Below are 17,041 nucleotides of genomic sequence, written 5' to 3' on the forward strand. Positions count from 1 at the left end.
ACTCAGAACCTAACAGTGGCTCGCAGGGTCCCGGCAGCCTCTCTGGCCTCATTTCTAACCGCTCCTCATGGCTTCGTTTCTCACGCCATTCAGATCTGTACTGAAGTGTCACTAACCAACCCAGAAAAAAAAACCCTGCCAGACCAAACCCACTGCCAGGGAGTCAATGCCGACTCATGGCGACCCAATCAGACAGAGTAGAACTGCCCTTTGGGGTTCCTGAAGCTGTACATCTTTCTGGAAGCAGACGGCCTCATCTTTTTCCATGGAGCAGCTGGTGGGTTCAAATCACTGACCTTTAGGGTAGCTGCCCAACCCTGAACCCGCTCCGCTCCTTCCCCGTAGAAGAGAGCTCTCCATTTACTCTCTGTGCCCTTATCACGATTCGCTTTCCTGTGCCTCCTGTGCCCAATCTTATCATACTCAGTTTCCTTCATTCAACAAATATTTGTAGAATGTTGGCTAAGTCTTAGCCCCTGCTCGAGGTCCTGAGTATAAGAAGTCAACGTCTCTGTCGATGTGACAGTGGTCCAGGTGGAAGGAGACACAGGTGTGCTAGTAACTAATTGGTCACTGGACTCACTAAATCAATAAAACATAGGCTGGGTCAAATGGTAGCGGAAAATAAGACAAAAGGCTAGAGAGTGCTGGGGGAGGCGGAGGAGGGTTAGGGTTAAAATAGGGCAGCCAGGGAGGCCTCTGGAGAAAGAGGACAATTGTGTAAATTCCTGCGGAGAGGAAGGAAGCTGTGCCCAAGAGAGTGCTGGGAAGAGGGCGCACCAAGTGCAAAGACTCTGGAGCGGAGCATTTCTGGCCTGCTCAAGGAGCACCATGGAGCCTTTCTGAGGGCAGAGGGGAGAAGGGAAGGGGTCACGGGCACGCTGGCTTTCCATTTGGGTGATTTTGAGCAGAGGAGCAACTTGAGTTGACGTCCTTTTTAGAGATCCCTCTGGCCACTGTGTGAACATAGACTTCAGGTTGAATCAGGGAGGCCAGCTAACCCAGGAAAGAGGGTGAAGCCAGGGCCAGAGCAAGGTGGGGAGACGGTCCGTGGTGTGAACCTCTTCTGATCTAAAGAAACTGTGCCTTGGTGTCCCCCTCTTTCCAGCCCTCACACTTCTAGAGACTACATAAAGCAAACGCTGCTCTGCTCGGACGTAGAGTTGAACCCCTGAGCTGGCTGGTCTTGCTTTTCTCAGGAAAGGGAACCTCGCTGAAAGTACACCTGTCCTTGCTTAGACAGCTCCCCATGGAGTACACGAAGTTGTGTAGAATGCCTGACCTGCGGCTGTATTTCTCACACGCTCATGCTGGTCATCTTCACCTGCCCGCAAATCGCCATGATCCGCCTTTCCCTTGTAGGATTATGCCCACCTGCTGACCTGTGTCACGGAAAGGGAGAAGTTCATCGTGCCTATCAAAGCGCTCGGGGCCCGGGCCATCTTGGATTTCCCTGACAAGCTGAATTTTTCCACTTGCCCTGTCAAATACAGCACCCAGAAGGTCCTGCTGGTACGAAACATTGGCAACAAAGAGGCGGTCTTCCACCTGGAAACGAGAAGGTATGCACTCCTCTGGCTCTTGCTTCTGATTGGTTAGAGGGGCTTGTGCTCGCACAGGTAACTTGCTGGAACATTCGGCCGGGCGGTCATCTTCATCTGCAAGGCTGGGAGACCTCACTGACATAAGACAGACTGAGCATGCCCCATCCCAAGAAGAAAGTAAACCTCAGTGATGAAGAGCTCGTTAATTACCCGTTTCTAATGGTCCTATCCCACCTGACTGGGTACTGGAAGGCCCTCGGCAAGGCGGGAGGGACTCAGTGCCTGCAACAGCGGGCTCAACACTTGGTAACAATTGTGAGGAAGGTGCAGAACCAGACAGGCTTCACCCTATTGTATACAAGGGAGCTGTGATTTGGAACAGAACTGATGGCGCTTAACAAGAACACCGGAGTGGGTACAGATGCTTTTTTGAAGTACTTGATGGAATTATTATTTAGCATAGAGACTGGTCCATGGGTATCTATTAATAAGCTTAATTGTTTTGACCAAGAATTTTATCAGCGGCTGCATTGGCTTACTGTTGCTGCTGTAACAAACTGCTATACATTTAAACAAACAAAACAATATCCACGGCAATCAAGTCAATTCCCGCTCATAACAACCCCACAGGACGGAGTAGAACTGGGTTCCCAAGACGACCACATCTTCTCTTTCTCCCGTAGAACAGCGGGTGGGTTCACATCCCTGACCATCCAGTGAGGTTCCTTGCCATACACTCAGTGGCTTCAAACAACACAAATATATTATCTTATAATTCCATAGGTTCAAAATCTCACCGGGCTCAGGGAGCTTGAGGGGAGAATGTTAGCTCGCCATGTCCAGGTTCTAGAAGCTGCGAGTATTCCTTGGCTCTCAGTCCCTGTCTGTCTTCTGAGGCAGCCGCAGTGGGTGTAGACCACACATCACATCACTCTGCCCTCTTCTCTTCTCCCTGTACTTCAAAAGAGATTGATACCAATACTTCTGAAGCAGTACTCTTTGGCTTACATTCCTCTATCAGAACCTCTCTGACTTCTGTACTATTGCAGATGAAGCAAAGCTCCCAAGGTCAAATAGTGCCTCAGCCCTGAACGATACACGAGGCCTTGCACTCCATTCAGTGTGACACTACTTTTATCTACAAAGCTAAACTGCCTTTCTATTGTTTTGTAGTTTTTAAAATGCTTTTGTTATTATTAAACATTGTGCCCTTGTTTGGCGTGAGCTGTGGTTTTTACCTGCCATGCTTAATGCCAGTGAAGAGTGAGTGGACGGCAGGCTAGTGTACATGATACTGTGGCTTGGGACGAATATTCTGAGCACTGTCCTTTAAATTGGTGGAGATAACAAAATCATTTTTATAAATGCTTGGTAATGAAGCGCTAACATGTAATAGGTGTACTAGTAACGAATCAGAAAGAGAACTCTGTTATTATTTAGTTTCTCAAATCCGAAGCGGTTGGTTTCGAAGTGCTTTCTAGAAGTGCCACGTGGCCGCATTTCACAGGAGGACAACTTACAGCAGTAGCAGAGACAAGTATTGGGTGCTACTATTGACAAGCAGGATACAAATATTTTTATATGTAACCTCTCGTTTAATCCCTGCAGTAACTCATGAGGTAAGCATTCACTTTATTTAAAACTATCTATGACTTGATTACAGATGAACAAAGAGGCTCAGAGAGTAACTTGCCCTTGAAGATGCAGCTGGAAAGCTAGGGAGGTAGAATTGGAACCCAGGCCCGCTCAGCCCCAGACCACCTCTTTTACCCCCACACTACACTCCCCACCTTACGCTGCCTCTGTGCATGTGTGTGGGGGGGAGGTAGTGGGGGGGGGAACAACATGTGCTCCCAATAGTCATCAACCCACCCAATAGAGAGAGGGCTGCCAGCTTCACCTCTTATTATCCCTCCTTTTGACTCCTCTCGCTGTAGGCTTGATAGATCTTTTCTGCTGTCGCCCCAAATCATCTCTTAGGAAACGCATCACTGACATTCCAGGCACGGTTAGCACACTGGCGATTCAGAGAGCCATTTCTCTTCAGGTGGCGTCTGTCATGGTGACAAGCTTCTGAGCTACAATGGAAAGAAACAATGGCGTGCAGCCTGGCCTCCTTTGCCCTTCCATCTCTTGGGTCGATGCTCAGTATTGCAGATGGCACCGCTTGAGGGAAGAATGGAGGGATAGGAGGTCAACCAGAGTCAGGGACGTTACCTGGGTTGTCCTCACGGGGGAATAGTTAAACCGACCTCCAGCACAGCCGGTCCTCTCCAGGACAAGGAATTGCCTGCGAGTCTTTCCATGGAGTGTGGACTTAGCTTCATTGGCCAACGTCCACTGGAATGCTTGCTGGTCGGCATGCTCTTGGCTGAGGGCTGGTGGCTTTGGGGAAATAGAAGTGTGTGGTCTAAGAGCAGCCCAAGATGACGATCACCCCACTTTCCTCCCCCTTTTGATCCCTCTTTCTTGTAAGGGAAGGAAGGGGGGATTTTAAAGGACAGGCTGGAAGGTGAGTGGGAGATGTCAGATAAACAAGTGGGTGCCTTTGGGATAACCTACACAAACGGGGGCAAATATACGTGGAAGAATGATCATAGCTGCATTGTAGTGACACAATTGCCTTCAGACCCATTCCTTGACCCTCTCCTCCCCTGCTTAGTGTCACTGTGGGGCTTGAGCCTGTGGCAGCCACCTTCTGGCTGGGATTGACCAGCCAGGGGAACCAGAATGATATTGGAGAATGGGAACAAGGCATATGCCTCTCTGTCTTCAGGGAGTCCTCGACTGTAGCTGCATCTTCTCCATCCTTCTAGGTCTGCTACACAGATCAGACCAGTGGTCCCTACTGCCAGGGACTCTGTCCCCTAAGATCTGATAATACTCCCCTCTCCTGGTGCCTTCATTCCAGGGGTGGAAATGACTGACTCGTGTTTTTTGTCCCTTGAGGATCTCCCCATCTCACGTTGGCTTCTCATCTCTCTCATCTTCTGGGCACCCAGTTGTTCTGATTAAATTACCTGTGTGGTAAACGTTTTGCTTGTCCTCGTTAGAGGCTGCCTGGTACAGTGGGCCAATGTTCTTTCCTTGAAATGGAACTTTGCCCTGAAGTCTTTTTGTTCTTTCTCTGAAGTTGCTGAGCATTTCTTAAAAACAGACTCTGGAAGAACATTCATTTACATATCCCGTTTATTTATTTAATAACTCTTGATTGAACTCTTCGCAGGCATTAGGGATTGTAAAAAGGTGTGTGTGGGTGGGTGGGTGGTGGTGGGGGGGTAGCATCTAAAGTTCTGACCTCATAAAGAGGGAGAATCAGACTCCACATCAGCCCAAGGCTGATTCTAGGAAACTGAGGTCAGACAACATTCCCTATCAATTCTGACAACAACCGTTCCTTCCACAACAGTCTCCACGTCTCAGAGCGGTCTCATTGCGATGGCCACACACATAGTCAACCATGCTCAGAATTGTGATCTTTATGAGGGAAGTTAACAGGTTACCATTCAGGATCAGAAGGGTTTCTTCCAGACACAGGTCTTCCACAGGACAGCCTTTTCTCGCTCGTGCCCACAGACTTGTGTTTCTCGAGTCCTCCCCCTGCTCAAGTCAGGCAATGTTACAAAGCTCTGTCTGTGCTACTGAAAGGCAAGCTGCCCACTCACAAGCACCCATCCTTACTTTCTCTGTGGGCCAAGAAGCCACCTCTCTGACTCCTGTCTGACTCTTGATTTTGCTGCTGCCACTCCTCCACCTCTCTTCTACCTTCTCTAGGGTCACAGTTCTCTACCCCGAATCTAAGAGGTTGCTTGCACGGGGATCTAGAGGGCCAGCGGATGCATTCCAGTTCTGGCTTCTCTCTTTCTTTCTTTCTTTCTTTCTTTCTCAATCATTTTATTGGGGGCTCATACAACTCTTGTCACAATCCATGCATCCATCCATGGTGTCAAGCACATTTGTACATGTGTTGCCATCATCATTCTCAAAACATTTGCTTTCTACCTAAGCCCTTGGCATCAGCCCCTCATTTTCCCCTCCCTGGCTTTTCTTTCTTGAGGGTAGTGACAGCCCCTTGTTGGCAACATTGACCCATCCCCACATCAGAGTTACAATTTTTATAGGACCACAAATAAACTCATTAACTCACAACTGAACCATATAATCTTTCAGCATCTTCTCCAGCCTTCTCTCACCCAGACCCCTCAGGAGAAGGTCCCTCATGGAAGTTACAAAGACTATGTCTAGCAGAGCCATACCAAATACTTCACTGCACCACCGGGATATGGTGCTCGTAGGTACTGTGGAGACAGCCTTCAACTCCTAGTGATCCCATGTGGATAAAGTGCCCCGAAGAGGTTTCCTGGTTGCATACTCTGAACACAAATCACCAGGTATTTCCCCAGGAATAGCTGGGTGGTTTAGAATACCAAACTCTTGGTCAGTAGCCAAGCACATGCTTAACTGTTGTACTGCCAGGTAAATGATGCAGTTTCCATCCTTGTGGCGTTTACATTTCTAGCGGAGGGAGGTTATTTCAGACAGGGTTCTCTAGAGAAACAAAACCAAGACACTAATGATTATATATATATATATATATAGATATGTATATATATATATATGACACAAGAAGTAAACAGTTAATTAATCTATAAAGCAGTACAAATGGCTCAGTACAACTCACTTCCGTGAGACAGCTAATACACTGACAGTCCTTCAAGTCTTGAGGGCCTCTGGGTAGTCCTCTGTAGAGCAATTCAGGCTATCCGGCCATAGGCAGCAAACAGCAAGGCAGGTCACCAACAGTCAGCCAGATGACAGGGTCCGACAGTCCCCAGCTCAAGCTCCAGTACTGTGGTGAAGCAGGTCTTGAAGGAACCTCAAACTGCAGCGACGCAGTCCACGGGTTAGGTGTCCCACAGGTAGTGCAGCTTGCAAATTGAGGCAGAGAACAAGCTAAGGCACCCACACACTGGTCTGATCATCAAAAAGCAATAGACAAGAAAGGCGAGCCTCACTGAGCCATTTATCTCTCCACCCTTCAATTAATCCCACATGTGTTCATTGGCCATGTTGGCACACTAAACCTACCTATCACAGGGGTAGACCTTCAGCCATGCATATATTTGGAGAACTGGTGCACCGATGCAAAAGAACAAATACAGAGGCTTTGAGGTGCGCATTAGACTTAGTGTTTGAGAACCATGAGCAGGCCAGTGTGCAGAAGAGGAAAGCGTGAGAGAAGAGTATGTAACATTGAAGAGGTAAAACTCTGAGGTTGACATCGCAGAATTGGGTTTTTTTCTATGTGCAAATGGAGACCCCTATGATCTGATTTTTAAAAATAATGCTTTCATTGTGGATTAGGTGTGTGTTTTACATTTCCAACCATCAATTCTATGTTCATCAGTTTAAGTTACTTGTCAACCCACCCCCTACCCTCCCTCCTTTGATTTCTTGTATCCCTCTTGTGGATCACAAAACCTCCTCACCCAAGTTAATACCTGCCACCCCTCTAGTCTATTGCTTCACCTTCTTTTGCTTTGGGTAGTATTGACATTTTCTTTCTTTTAAAAATAGTTTTATTAGGGGCTCATACAACTCTTATCACAACCCATACATACATTAATTGTGTAAAGCACATGTGTACATTCATTGACCTCATTCTCAAAACATTTGCTCTCCACTTAAGCCCCTGGCATCAGGTCCTCATTTTTCCATTTCTCCCCGCCTCCCCCTCCCTCATGAACCTTTGATAATTTATAAATTATTATTTCATCATATTTTTCCCTGTCCAACGTCTCCCTTTACCTACTTTTCTGTTGTCCACCCCCCAGGGAGAAGGTTATATGTAGATCCTTGTAATCGGTTCCCCCTTTCCAACCCACCCTCCTTCTACCCTCCCAGTATCGCCACTCACACCACTGCTGGTCCTGAAGGGATCATCTGCCCTGAATTCCCTGTGTTCCCAGTTCCTATCTGTACCAGTGTACATCATAGCCAGACTTGCAAGGTAGAATTGGGATCATGATAGTAGGGGGTGGGATGGGGGGAGGAAGCATTTAGGAACTAGAGGAAAGTTGTATTTTCATCATTGCTACATTGTACCCTGACTGTCTCATCTCCTCCCCAAGACCCTTCTGTAAGGGGATGTCCAGTGGCCTACAATGGGCTTTGGATCTCCACTCCGCACTTACCCCCTCATTCACTCTGATAAGATTATTTGTTCTGATGATGCCCGATACCTGATACCTTTGACACCTCGTGATCACACAGGCTGGTGTGCTTCTTCCATGTGGGCTTTGTTGCTTCTGAGCTAGATGGCCGCTTGTTTATCTTCAAGCCTTTAAGACCCCAGACACTATATCTTTTGATAGCCGGGCACCATCAGCTTTTTCGCCACATTTGCTTATGCTCCCATTTGTCCTTGGCGATCTTATCTTGGAGGTGAGCACACAATGATATGATATTTTTGTTCTTTGATGCCTAATAACTGATCCCTTTGGCACCTCCTGATCACACAGGCTGATGTGCTTCTTCCATGTGGGCTTTGTTGCTTCTGAGTTAGATGGCCGCTTGTTTACCTTCAAGCCTTTAAGACCCCAGACGCTATATCTTTTGATAGCTGGGCACCATCAGCTTTCTTCACCACATTTGTTTATTCACCCACTTGGTCTTCAGCGGTTGTGCCAGGAAGGTGAGCATCATAGAATGCCAATTTAGTATTAGAAAGTATTCTTACATTGAGGGAGTACTTGAGTGGAGGCCCATGCCCTTCTGCTACCTTAATACTAAACCTCTAAATATATGCACATAGATCTATTTCCCCATATAAATATATTTGCATATGTACCTTTCTTTATCTAGATGACTATAAATGTCCTTTGCTTCCCAGAAATTTCCTCTATTTCCTTTGACTTTCCTCCTGTCCCACTACCATGCTCAGTCTCCACCTGGGTTTCAGCAATTCCTCTTGGTTACATTACCCTTCATCATGTCCTACCAAGCCTCCTACACCCTCCTCACCACCGATTTGGATCACTTGTTCCCTTGTCCCTGGATTTGTTAACACCACTACCTTTCCCCCCACCTCCCCTTCTCCCATGTCCCCTTGGAACTGTCAGTCCTGTTGTTTTTTCCTCCAGATTGTTCTTCCAGCCTATCTTATTTAGACAGACCTGCAGAGATAATAACATGCACAAAATAAGAGCAAACCAAGCAACAATATACAACAAAACAACAACAACAAACCAATGACAAAAGACAAAACAAAACACAGCAAGAAAGAAAATCTTGTAGTTAGTTCAAGGATTGTTTGTTAGCCTTTAGGAGTCTTTTCCAGTTCAGTCTGTTGGGGCACCACGCCCTGGCCCCAAAGTTTACCCTCAGCATTCCCTGGAGACCTCGCTGCCCCATTCCCTTGCTGTTCTGTTGCACCCCCTTAGTGTTTTGCCTCAGTGTGGTGGGATCAGATCAGGTGCAGTTCCCACACTGTGTCTCCAGTGTTGTCTCCTGTAGAGCTATGATGTCAGTGAGGGGCGTCATGTCTCATAGTGGGGTTGGCCACATGGTCCTCTCTGTGGACTGGCTGCTCTAATTGGAAACATCATCCTCACAGCCTGGTGGGCCAGGAAGTGCTCCACTCTCTCCTTCTCCCCCTTCATCTGCTCCCGTGTGCTCTGATCAGATATGTCCCTCTCCCAGAGCTGCAGATTTAATGCCGTCCTTTGAAATAGATTCTTCTGGGGGAAGTATTGGCATTTCACAATGTTATGCCTTCCTATCCATGAACATTTATGTAGGTTTTCCATTTATGTGGGTCTCTTTTATGTAGGGTTTTTTTTCATTAAATGATCATTTTATTGGGCTCTTATACTTCTTATAACAATCACTACATCATTTGTATCAAGCATATTTGTAGTTATGTTGCCATCATTTGGTTGTAGACATTTACTTTCTATTGAGGCCTTGGTATCAGCTTCTCTTCACCCACCCATATGACCCTTTGATAAATTATAAATTATTATTATTTTCATATCTTATACCAACTGCTATCTTCCTTATCCCTGGTTTTTGTTGTTCATCCCCCTGGAGAGAGAGAGAGAGAGAGAGAGAGAGAGAGAGAGAGTGTGTGTGTGTGGGGGGGGGGGTTATGTGTTGATCATTGCAATCAGTTCCCCCTTCCTTCCCTGTAGAATTTCGTTTTTTTGTTGTTGTGTTGTTTTTTGCTGTAACAAGGAGTCCTTGCTAAGATAGAAGCAAGTCCAGGACAAACAGGATGGGCCTCCATTACAATGAGCAGAAGTCCCAGGGATCTGCGTGATCTGTTAGAAAGGAGGAGTTAGTGCTTGCTGTACACGAGAGGTGGCGGGATGGGGATATCCTGGCCTCTCTCCAGCCCGTTGATCAAATAGTTCACTCCATCAATGATCAGTTGCATCAGCTCTGCATCTGGCTTTCCCCGTCCATCCAAGTTTGAGATGTCAATGGTGCTGCCTGTCGCAGCTGTGTCCACTCCTCCAGTCCCACACTCTTGGAGTCTTAGGTTCTCCAGGGTCTTTAGGAAGTGGGTTTCATTGCTTAGCAAGGGCAATTTGATGTGTACCCCAGCCGAAGTCTGGTGCCCAGGTTAGAGGGACAAGTCACGCTGTATCCCAAACGCTCGTTCCACATGAACTCCCAGCCACGCTCTTGGATCAGCCGCTCCACTGCTTTGAGCCCTCGGCAGAATCTTTCAAACACGTTCTTCGTGTTGCCCCCCTTCTCCATGGAGATGACTGGCGTCGGATCCTCTTCATTCACCCAGATCAGAAAGCTCTGCTCATTGTTGTGCCTGAGCCCACGAGCATCTGGCCAGTCTCGAGCCATTCCTGCTGCAGTCAGCAAGGGGACACGGGCTTATCCAATAGAAAGTGGTCATCAGTGAGCTGCTGCTGCTCAGCCTCTGTCACCTCACTGAGCCGATCATCATGTCCAGTCAGATTGTCCTTCAGTTCGCTCAGTGCGTCGACCACAACGCGTTGCACTTCTCGCTGCTCTGCCCGAGTGCAGGCTGCAGGCAGACTCAGTTCTCGGATACCTTGGCCTGTTCAGACTCTCGGGGACAAGACATACCGCTCACCAAAGTAGCCAGAACGAATCTTGCTGGCATCCACGACTGAAGGGTGCTTCCTTATCTGGGGGCTCAGATCCATTGTGTCCTTCTTGGATTATAGGGTCAAACAGCTCAGCAAATATCTCATAGGTCTCCTCGTCTCCTGCCACTATGCCCATGGTCTTGATGTAACCAGTCTGGTTACACTGATAAGCGTCCAACCAGTGGGGGTGGTCGTGCCACAGGGCCGGGCATAGACTGCTGGGGTCAAGTGACCGGCCATGCCACTGTCGTGATTTTGAAGGTCTGGTTCTCAGTACTCGGAGGATAGAGCCTCCGCCGTTTACTGGCGGCTCGCACAGATTCCCTGCGAAGCAGAAACTGGCGGCTAGAGATCCAACTCCAGCCAAAGCCAAAAACTTGAGCCCTGGACAGGTAGACAGCAGGCGGGAGAAGGGGCCAGCCATGCCTGGAGGCTCCGATGACAGTGGTTCCTGGAGCAGATGTAGGCACAGGGCAGGGACAGGGAGGGAGGGTGCAGCCTGGTGAGCCAAGGGCTGGAGGTCCAAGGCTGAAGCTGAAACGGGGGCTGGAGGGGAAGGTGTAGCCCCCGGAGTGGAAGCGGGAGCCGGTACCAAACAGACTTCAATATTTTACTTCTCTTCGACGTCTTTCCCAGGCTCAGACCTGTTTGCTGCGCCCTCAGGTTTCTTACATCATGTTCTACAGTTTTCTTTGTACAAGTCTTTTCTGTAGTTAGGCTTATTCCTAAGTATTGATCTGATCTGATTTAAATGGGCACAACAAATAGAGGTCTTTCCTCCATCATGTTGCCAATAAAGTTCTTTACTTTTTGAGGGGCACCCCCGTCCATTGTGTGGATCTTGATAACAGGCAAGCCCCAGGCTTCCTCTGTGATACCTGGGGAGGGCCCCCCACATCTTCACTACCTACCTTGGTTGCTAGTGAATAGATCTATGATGGAGGGTTGACTAGTCAAATGTTCCTGCTCAGCACCTTGAATGTAGAGGAGCCACACACAACAATGCACAGACTCTTGTTGGAAGTGGTGTTGGGCAGCGAGGGGCGGGACCCTCATGGGCTAGCATCCCCGGTGGCTCCAGCAGCAGCAGCCACCTTGCCAACTGACCAGTCCATTGACATTACTTTGACTGAGTTCCCATCTTGTGGTTCTGGACCTGGTTCTCCAACTGTGTCAATTCTGTGAACTTCCCCAGTCCTTCAAATAGATCAGTTCTAGCTGGTTTCTGTTTTCGCAACTGAGAACCCCGATGTGCACTTAGAAGGGATACGGGTGCATTTGTGGGCACATCCTGTTGCATCCGAGTCTCTGGGGAGCTTTCCTAATAAGTCTCTTTCCCACACGGGTGTGAGGACCACTCTGTCAGGGAAGATGATTTTCAATACACAAGATAGAGCAGTGAATATAACTTGAGAACCTTTGAAATCAAAAGCCTAGGTTTTTTTAGTGTCAGGATGCAACTAGAAACAACATCTCCTTGTGAATTGTTTAAAAACAGCCGTTTCCCCCACTGAAATAATGATCTAATTAATGGTCACATCTATGAAGATGGTTCCAGGTTGCCATCATGTTGACTCCGACTTTTATTGACGTGTCGGTCAAAGGAGAGCAGGTTCCAAGATGAATCTCTGGGGAACCAGACTGCCACATCTTTCTCCCAGGAGCCAGGGGTGGGTTCAAACCACCAACTTCGTGGGTCAAAGCTGACTCTGCTACCAGGGCTCCTTGAAAATGGTTAGTTTCATATAAAGTGTTTTAAAATTTTTTCTTTCATGTTGCCTTCATTAGAATTCAGAGTTTCTCAAATGCAAGGATTATGGGCAATTCTTCATTTGTATGTCCCCAGCATCGAGCAAAGTGTCTAGAATAAATAAGTGCCCAATAAATGTTTATAGAATGCCCGACCAACAATCTATCAAAAGGCAAAGCTATCATAAACATAAACCTCTACAATAACTTAGAATTAAAAACGCTCCAAGTACCATAAAATAGGTATAATGTTTTTACACTAATCAAAGGAGACAAAATGTGCTATCAAGGATACAGAGAACAAGAACAATTACTGTTCAACTCAATTAAAAATGTGACCTTAAACTGTAGTAGGTACCAAGATAACTCTATTAAAGTCAGACTAACTTTTGAAGGTGAGATAGAGGATTCTGAAGCGATTTCGACGCTCTAGTTTCCTTTCCCACTAGATCTGAGTACTGGTCTGTGTGGTTATGCAAGAATGAGAGGAAACATTGACACGGACTTCAGTGGCCCTGTAGCACGTGGGCTGTTTCCAACAGGCTAAAAAGAAAAGGCCATTTCAAAATCTAGAACCTCAAGTACGGAGAAAGATGACCTGAAAACACAGTCTAATGTTCCATGCAATGGTTATACAGTTTAACCCATTCACGACCACGGGGACCCAGGTGTATGCACGTTGGCCTCTTTGGTTCTCTGGGTACTGGTATCCTGTTTATTGTATGTGCTGGCACCTAAGCATCACTGTTTAGAACTAAAGAAATGCTTGTCACCAAAGCATTGTGTTAAAAGGTTATTGTTTGAAGCAGTCCATCCCAGAGGCGTGATTGCATAAAACATTTGTGTCTTTTGCCTCTTGTACAGTGAGATGAGCCTCGGAAGTATATTTGTGGTTTTCTGCATGTCACTTGGAAATTACAGTTTTTGTTATGATTTAATTTTCAAATGAATAACTTGCTTTCAGGCATGAAACATTGCAAGTGTGTGTGGTAGTATCTTTAACTTACTGTGCAAAAGAGCTTCAGAAAGTTCATGGAAGAAATAGAATGAAAGATTATGGAATTTCTCCATGAACTTTTGAAGCCTCGTGGTATGCATGTTCCTTGCAGGCGCTGAGAACTTCTCTTCATTATACTAGTCAGATGGATCAGATGGAGCTTGGGTGAAAGCAGAGATATAAAAGATGTTTACTTCTGTTTTATTGACCATGCCAAGGCATTTGAGTGTGTAGATCACAACAAACTGTGGATTACCTTGAGAAGAATGGAAATTCCGGAACACCTCATTGTGCTCATGTGGAACTTGTAAATGGAAGCGGTTGGGCAAACAGAACAAGGGAACATTGCATGGTTTTAAATCAGGAAAGGTATGAAACTCTAACTATATTATTCAATCTGTATGCTGAGCAAATAATCAGAGAAGCTGGCTTATACAACGAATGTGGCATCAGGATTGAATGAAGGCTTATTAACAACCTGTGATATGCAGATGACACACCTTGCTTGCTGAAAGCAAGGAGGAGGACTTGATGCACTTGGTGGTGAAGGTCAAGTGTTGGAGCCTTCAGAATGGATTAGGACTCAATGCAAAGAAGACCCAAATCCTTATAACTAGAACAGCAGGAACTTTATGATAAATGGAGAACAGGTTAAATTTGTCGAGTTTGCCCTGCCGGGATCCACAATTAATGTTCATGGAAGCAGCAGACAAGAGATCAAAAGATGCGTTACATGAGGTCAATCTGCTGCACAAGACCTCTTTAGAGTATTACACATCAAGGATGTTTGAGGACTAAGGTTGCCTGACCCAAGCTATGGTATTTTCCACTGCCTCCTGTGCATGTGAAAGTTGGACACTGAATAGAGTAGGCCAGTAAAGAATCAATGCATTTGAATTGTGCCGCTGCAGAAGAATAATGAAAGTACCAGGACTATTAAAAGGGTAAATAAATTTTACTTCTGTGGTGGAAGAAATGAAGCCAGTGTTCCATAGAGGCAAGGCCGGTGAGACTTCATTTTACGTACTTAGGACATGTTGGCGGGAGAGACCAGCCCTGGGAGCTGGACAGCATGCTTGGTGAAGTTGAGGGCAGTGAAAAAGAGGAAGGCCTCAAGGAGAAGGATTGACTCCCTGGCTGCAACAGTGGGCTCAGGCCCAGGGGCAATTGTGAGGACGGCGCAGGACTGGGCAGTGTTTCCTTCTGTTGTGCATCAGATCGCTATAGGTCAGAACCAACTCAATGCCATTTAACAACAACTAGTCATGTTCCCATGTCACCTGATCCTTTCACTGTTCACATGTGTGTACATGAAGTGGGAAGGACACAAGCTTGCCCTGTGTGTTTTCCCCTATTGGCATTGGAGGTACAGTGTGCATATTATTAAGGTTTTGAAGAACCTGGAATTTTTGCCCCCTTAAAAGTCCCTCTTCTTTGGAAATAGACTTTTGAAGAACACAGTCATTGTATAATATTTTTTTCTCAGCCCAAGAATGTCGATGAATCTGAGAAAGCGTGTGATGTGGATCCCTCAGACAAACTTACCTGTCTTGTGGCTTCTGAAGCCCATTTTGCTGGAGACACAGATGGCTTTAGAAGACGATGAAGCGGTTGGTGTTGCAGAAGACAGGATTGAGCCAGATAACGAGGCCCATGATGAAAGTAAGGGAGACAGAGAGAATGGTGCAAAAATGTCTCCAACTTTGAAAGTATAATGAACTCATTATACTAATAAGCCAACGTTTCCCCAGACTTGATCCATTGAAGATACCGAAGTAGGTTACTGGTTGGCAGTTATGCCACCCGGGTTCCTTATAAGTGACCAAACACATCTTTACGTGACTAAGAGCATACAGCACGATGAGAGCTCGGGAGATGAGAATGCCACGTGAAAACGGGCAGCCTGCCACTGCAGCGGAAATAAGACATTACTGCTGCCATGTACTCGTGGGCATATAGGGTTGCTCAGGAGTTGGGATTGTCTGTTGGCACTATGTTTGGGGTCTTGGAGGATTACATCTTATCAGTAACCTCCTGTGGGGAGTTACGTCTGTTATAGAACTTATGACTAACACAAGATTCAAGAGACTGACCGAAAATATTCACGACCATGACAATTCAATGGCTATGCACTGAGGAAAACCTGACTGCGACCAGCTTCACCAATTGCAGCTAAGTATCGATGCTGTCAATACCCCCCTGAAAGAAATGCCCGTGCCTTCCAGGGTCAACGCTGTTGGTGGAGGCATGGGTCCATTGAGGGGCCACTCATCACACAAAGCAGTACATGCCAATGAAGCCTGTCCAACTCCGGGTACAAAGTTTGGTGTTTGGCAGACTCACCCCTCTCCCTCAGTGAGCGTGTTGAACTTGGTGGTTTTGACACATGTCCCTCCTCCTCTTATCACACCGAAGGGCACGCGGCTGTAGACACAGTGAGAGCCAAAGGAAAGGGACCACCAGGAATGAGGCAAAGGAAGGATAAATGACAGCAGGGAAAACTTGGCTGTGTTGGCCGTGAAGGGCCAGGACACTATGCCGGTGGCAGTTTCGTCACATTCCACAACTCCAAAAGAAAGAACAACAATGGCTCCTCCTCAGTCATCCGCTGGCATGGGCAGTTGCAGAGCATCGTGCAATCGTGGGAGCAGTGGGCCCCTTTGACTGCAAGCACCAGGTGCACACACTCCAAAGACGCATTCTCAAAGGGTGGCCTTGAGGGCTGTGCCTCCTTACCGGCTTACCATGATCAACAGGCTTTCAACATGGAACTGTAAAGACTGGGCGGGTGAGACCACCATTCCTCCAGGCTCGCTCTTATTCGGGAGCTTGCTGCGGGCCAGGAAATGAGAGGAATAGGAAGACCCTGGTTTCTTGGGAAGCCAGGAGGAGTGGGGCCAAATGACATAGGTTGGAAAGCACATACCTGTCAGAGGATCTAGACAGGAATGCGGAGAATGAGCGGGATGACTGAGACTAAAGCAACGATTCCTTGTAGCCACTGCAGGTTTCCTTTATGAATTTTTCCATGCACAACCCACCTATCTTACTGAGTTAAGTGGGATGTGTGTCCCATATCTTAGTTATTAAAATCCATGTCATACTTAACAAAAATTTAATTTGCATGCATTCCAGTAGCACAAACCATTATGCATACACAAAAAACTTACAATCAAAAAAATAATTCAGTCATCAAAGGCATAATCTATATTTAGTCATCTGCTAAGAGAATCGTTTGGGCTGACGAGCTGTATCCTTAGGAGTAATTGACAGTTCTTTCTCATGACTTTTCACAAAACTGAATCCCTTCACTTATCAAGTATGAGGATTTGATATTAATAAGGATGTGAGGACACTATCAGTTTTTTTCCTCCTTCTAGAGAGCCAGGCTAAATACCCTTTAGCAACAGCATGGCTTACATCGGTACAAGTTCACTTTCTGGCACTTGGTACTTTCTAGCCAGTTCAGCCTGTCTGCCTTTGTAAAATGAAGTAGAAAATCAAATTGAAGGCGCTGTTTAAGCACCCAAAGCTAATACACTTTACCCAATTAACATCTGATTTATTGAGAAAGCTTAGGTAGCTCTAAGTGGCCATGGCCACCCCAGGTGCTTTGT

The 17,041-nt window shown here is 46.7% G+C and overlaps 1 protein-coding gene and 1 pseudogene across 1 annotated transcript in view; one reads left to right on the forward strand and one right to left on the reverse strand.

Moving 5' to 3' along the window:
- The window catches only part of HYDIN (HYDIN axonemal central pair apparatus protein), a 285,134-nt gene that overhangs the window by 19,043 nt on the left and 249,050 nt on the right, over positions 1-17,041 (forward strand). Inside the window, exon 5 of the mRNA XM_075536735.1 lies at positions 1,363-1,562. Coding sequence (XP_075392850.1) covers positions 1,363-1,562 — 200 coding nt within the window. The remainder of the gene's footprint in view (positions 1-1,362; positions 1,563-17,041) is intronic.
- On the reverse strand, positions 9,883-11,102 carry LOC142432500 (creatine kinase U-type, mitochondrial pseudogene; annotated as a pseudogene).

Source organism: Tenrec ecaudatus, chromosome 18, assembly GCF_050624435.1.
Source record: "Tenrec ecaudatus isolate mTenEca1 chromosome 18, mTenEca1.hap1, whole genome shotgun sequence".
Taxonomy (NCBI): Eukaryota; Metazoa; Chordata; class Mammalia; order Afrosoricida; family Tenrecidae; genus Tenrec; species Tenrec ecaudatus.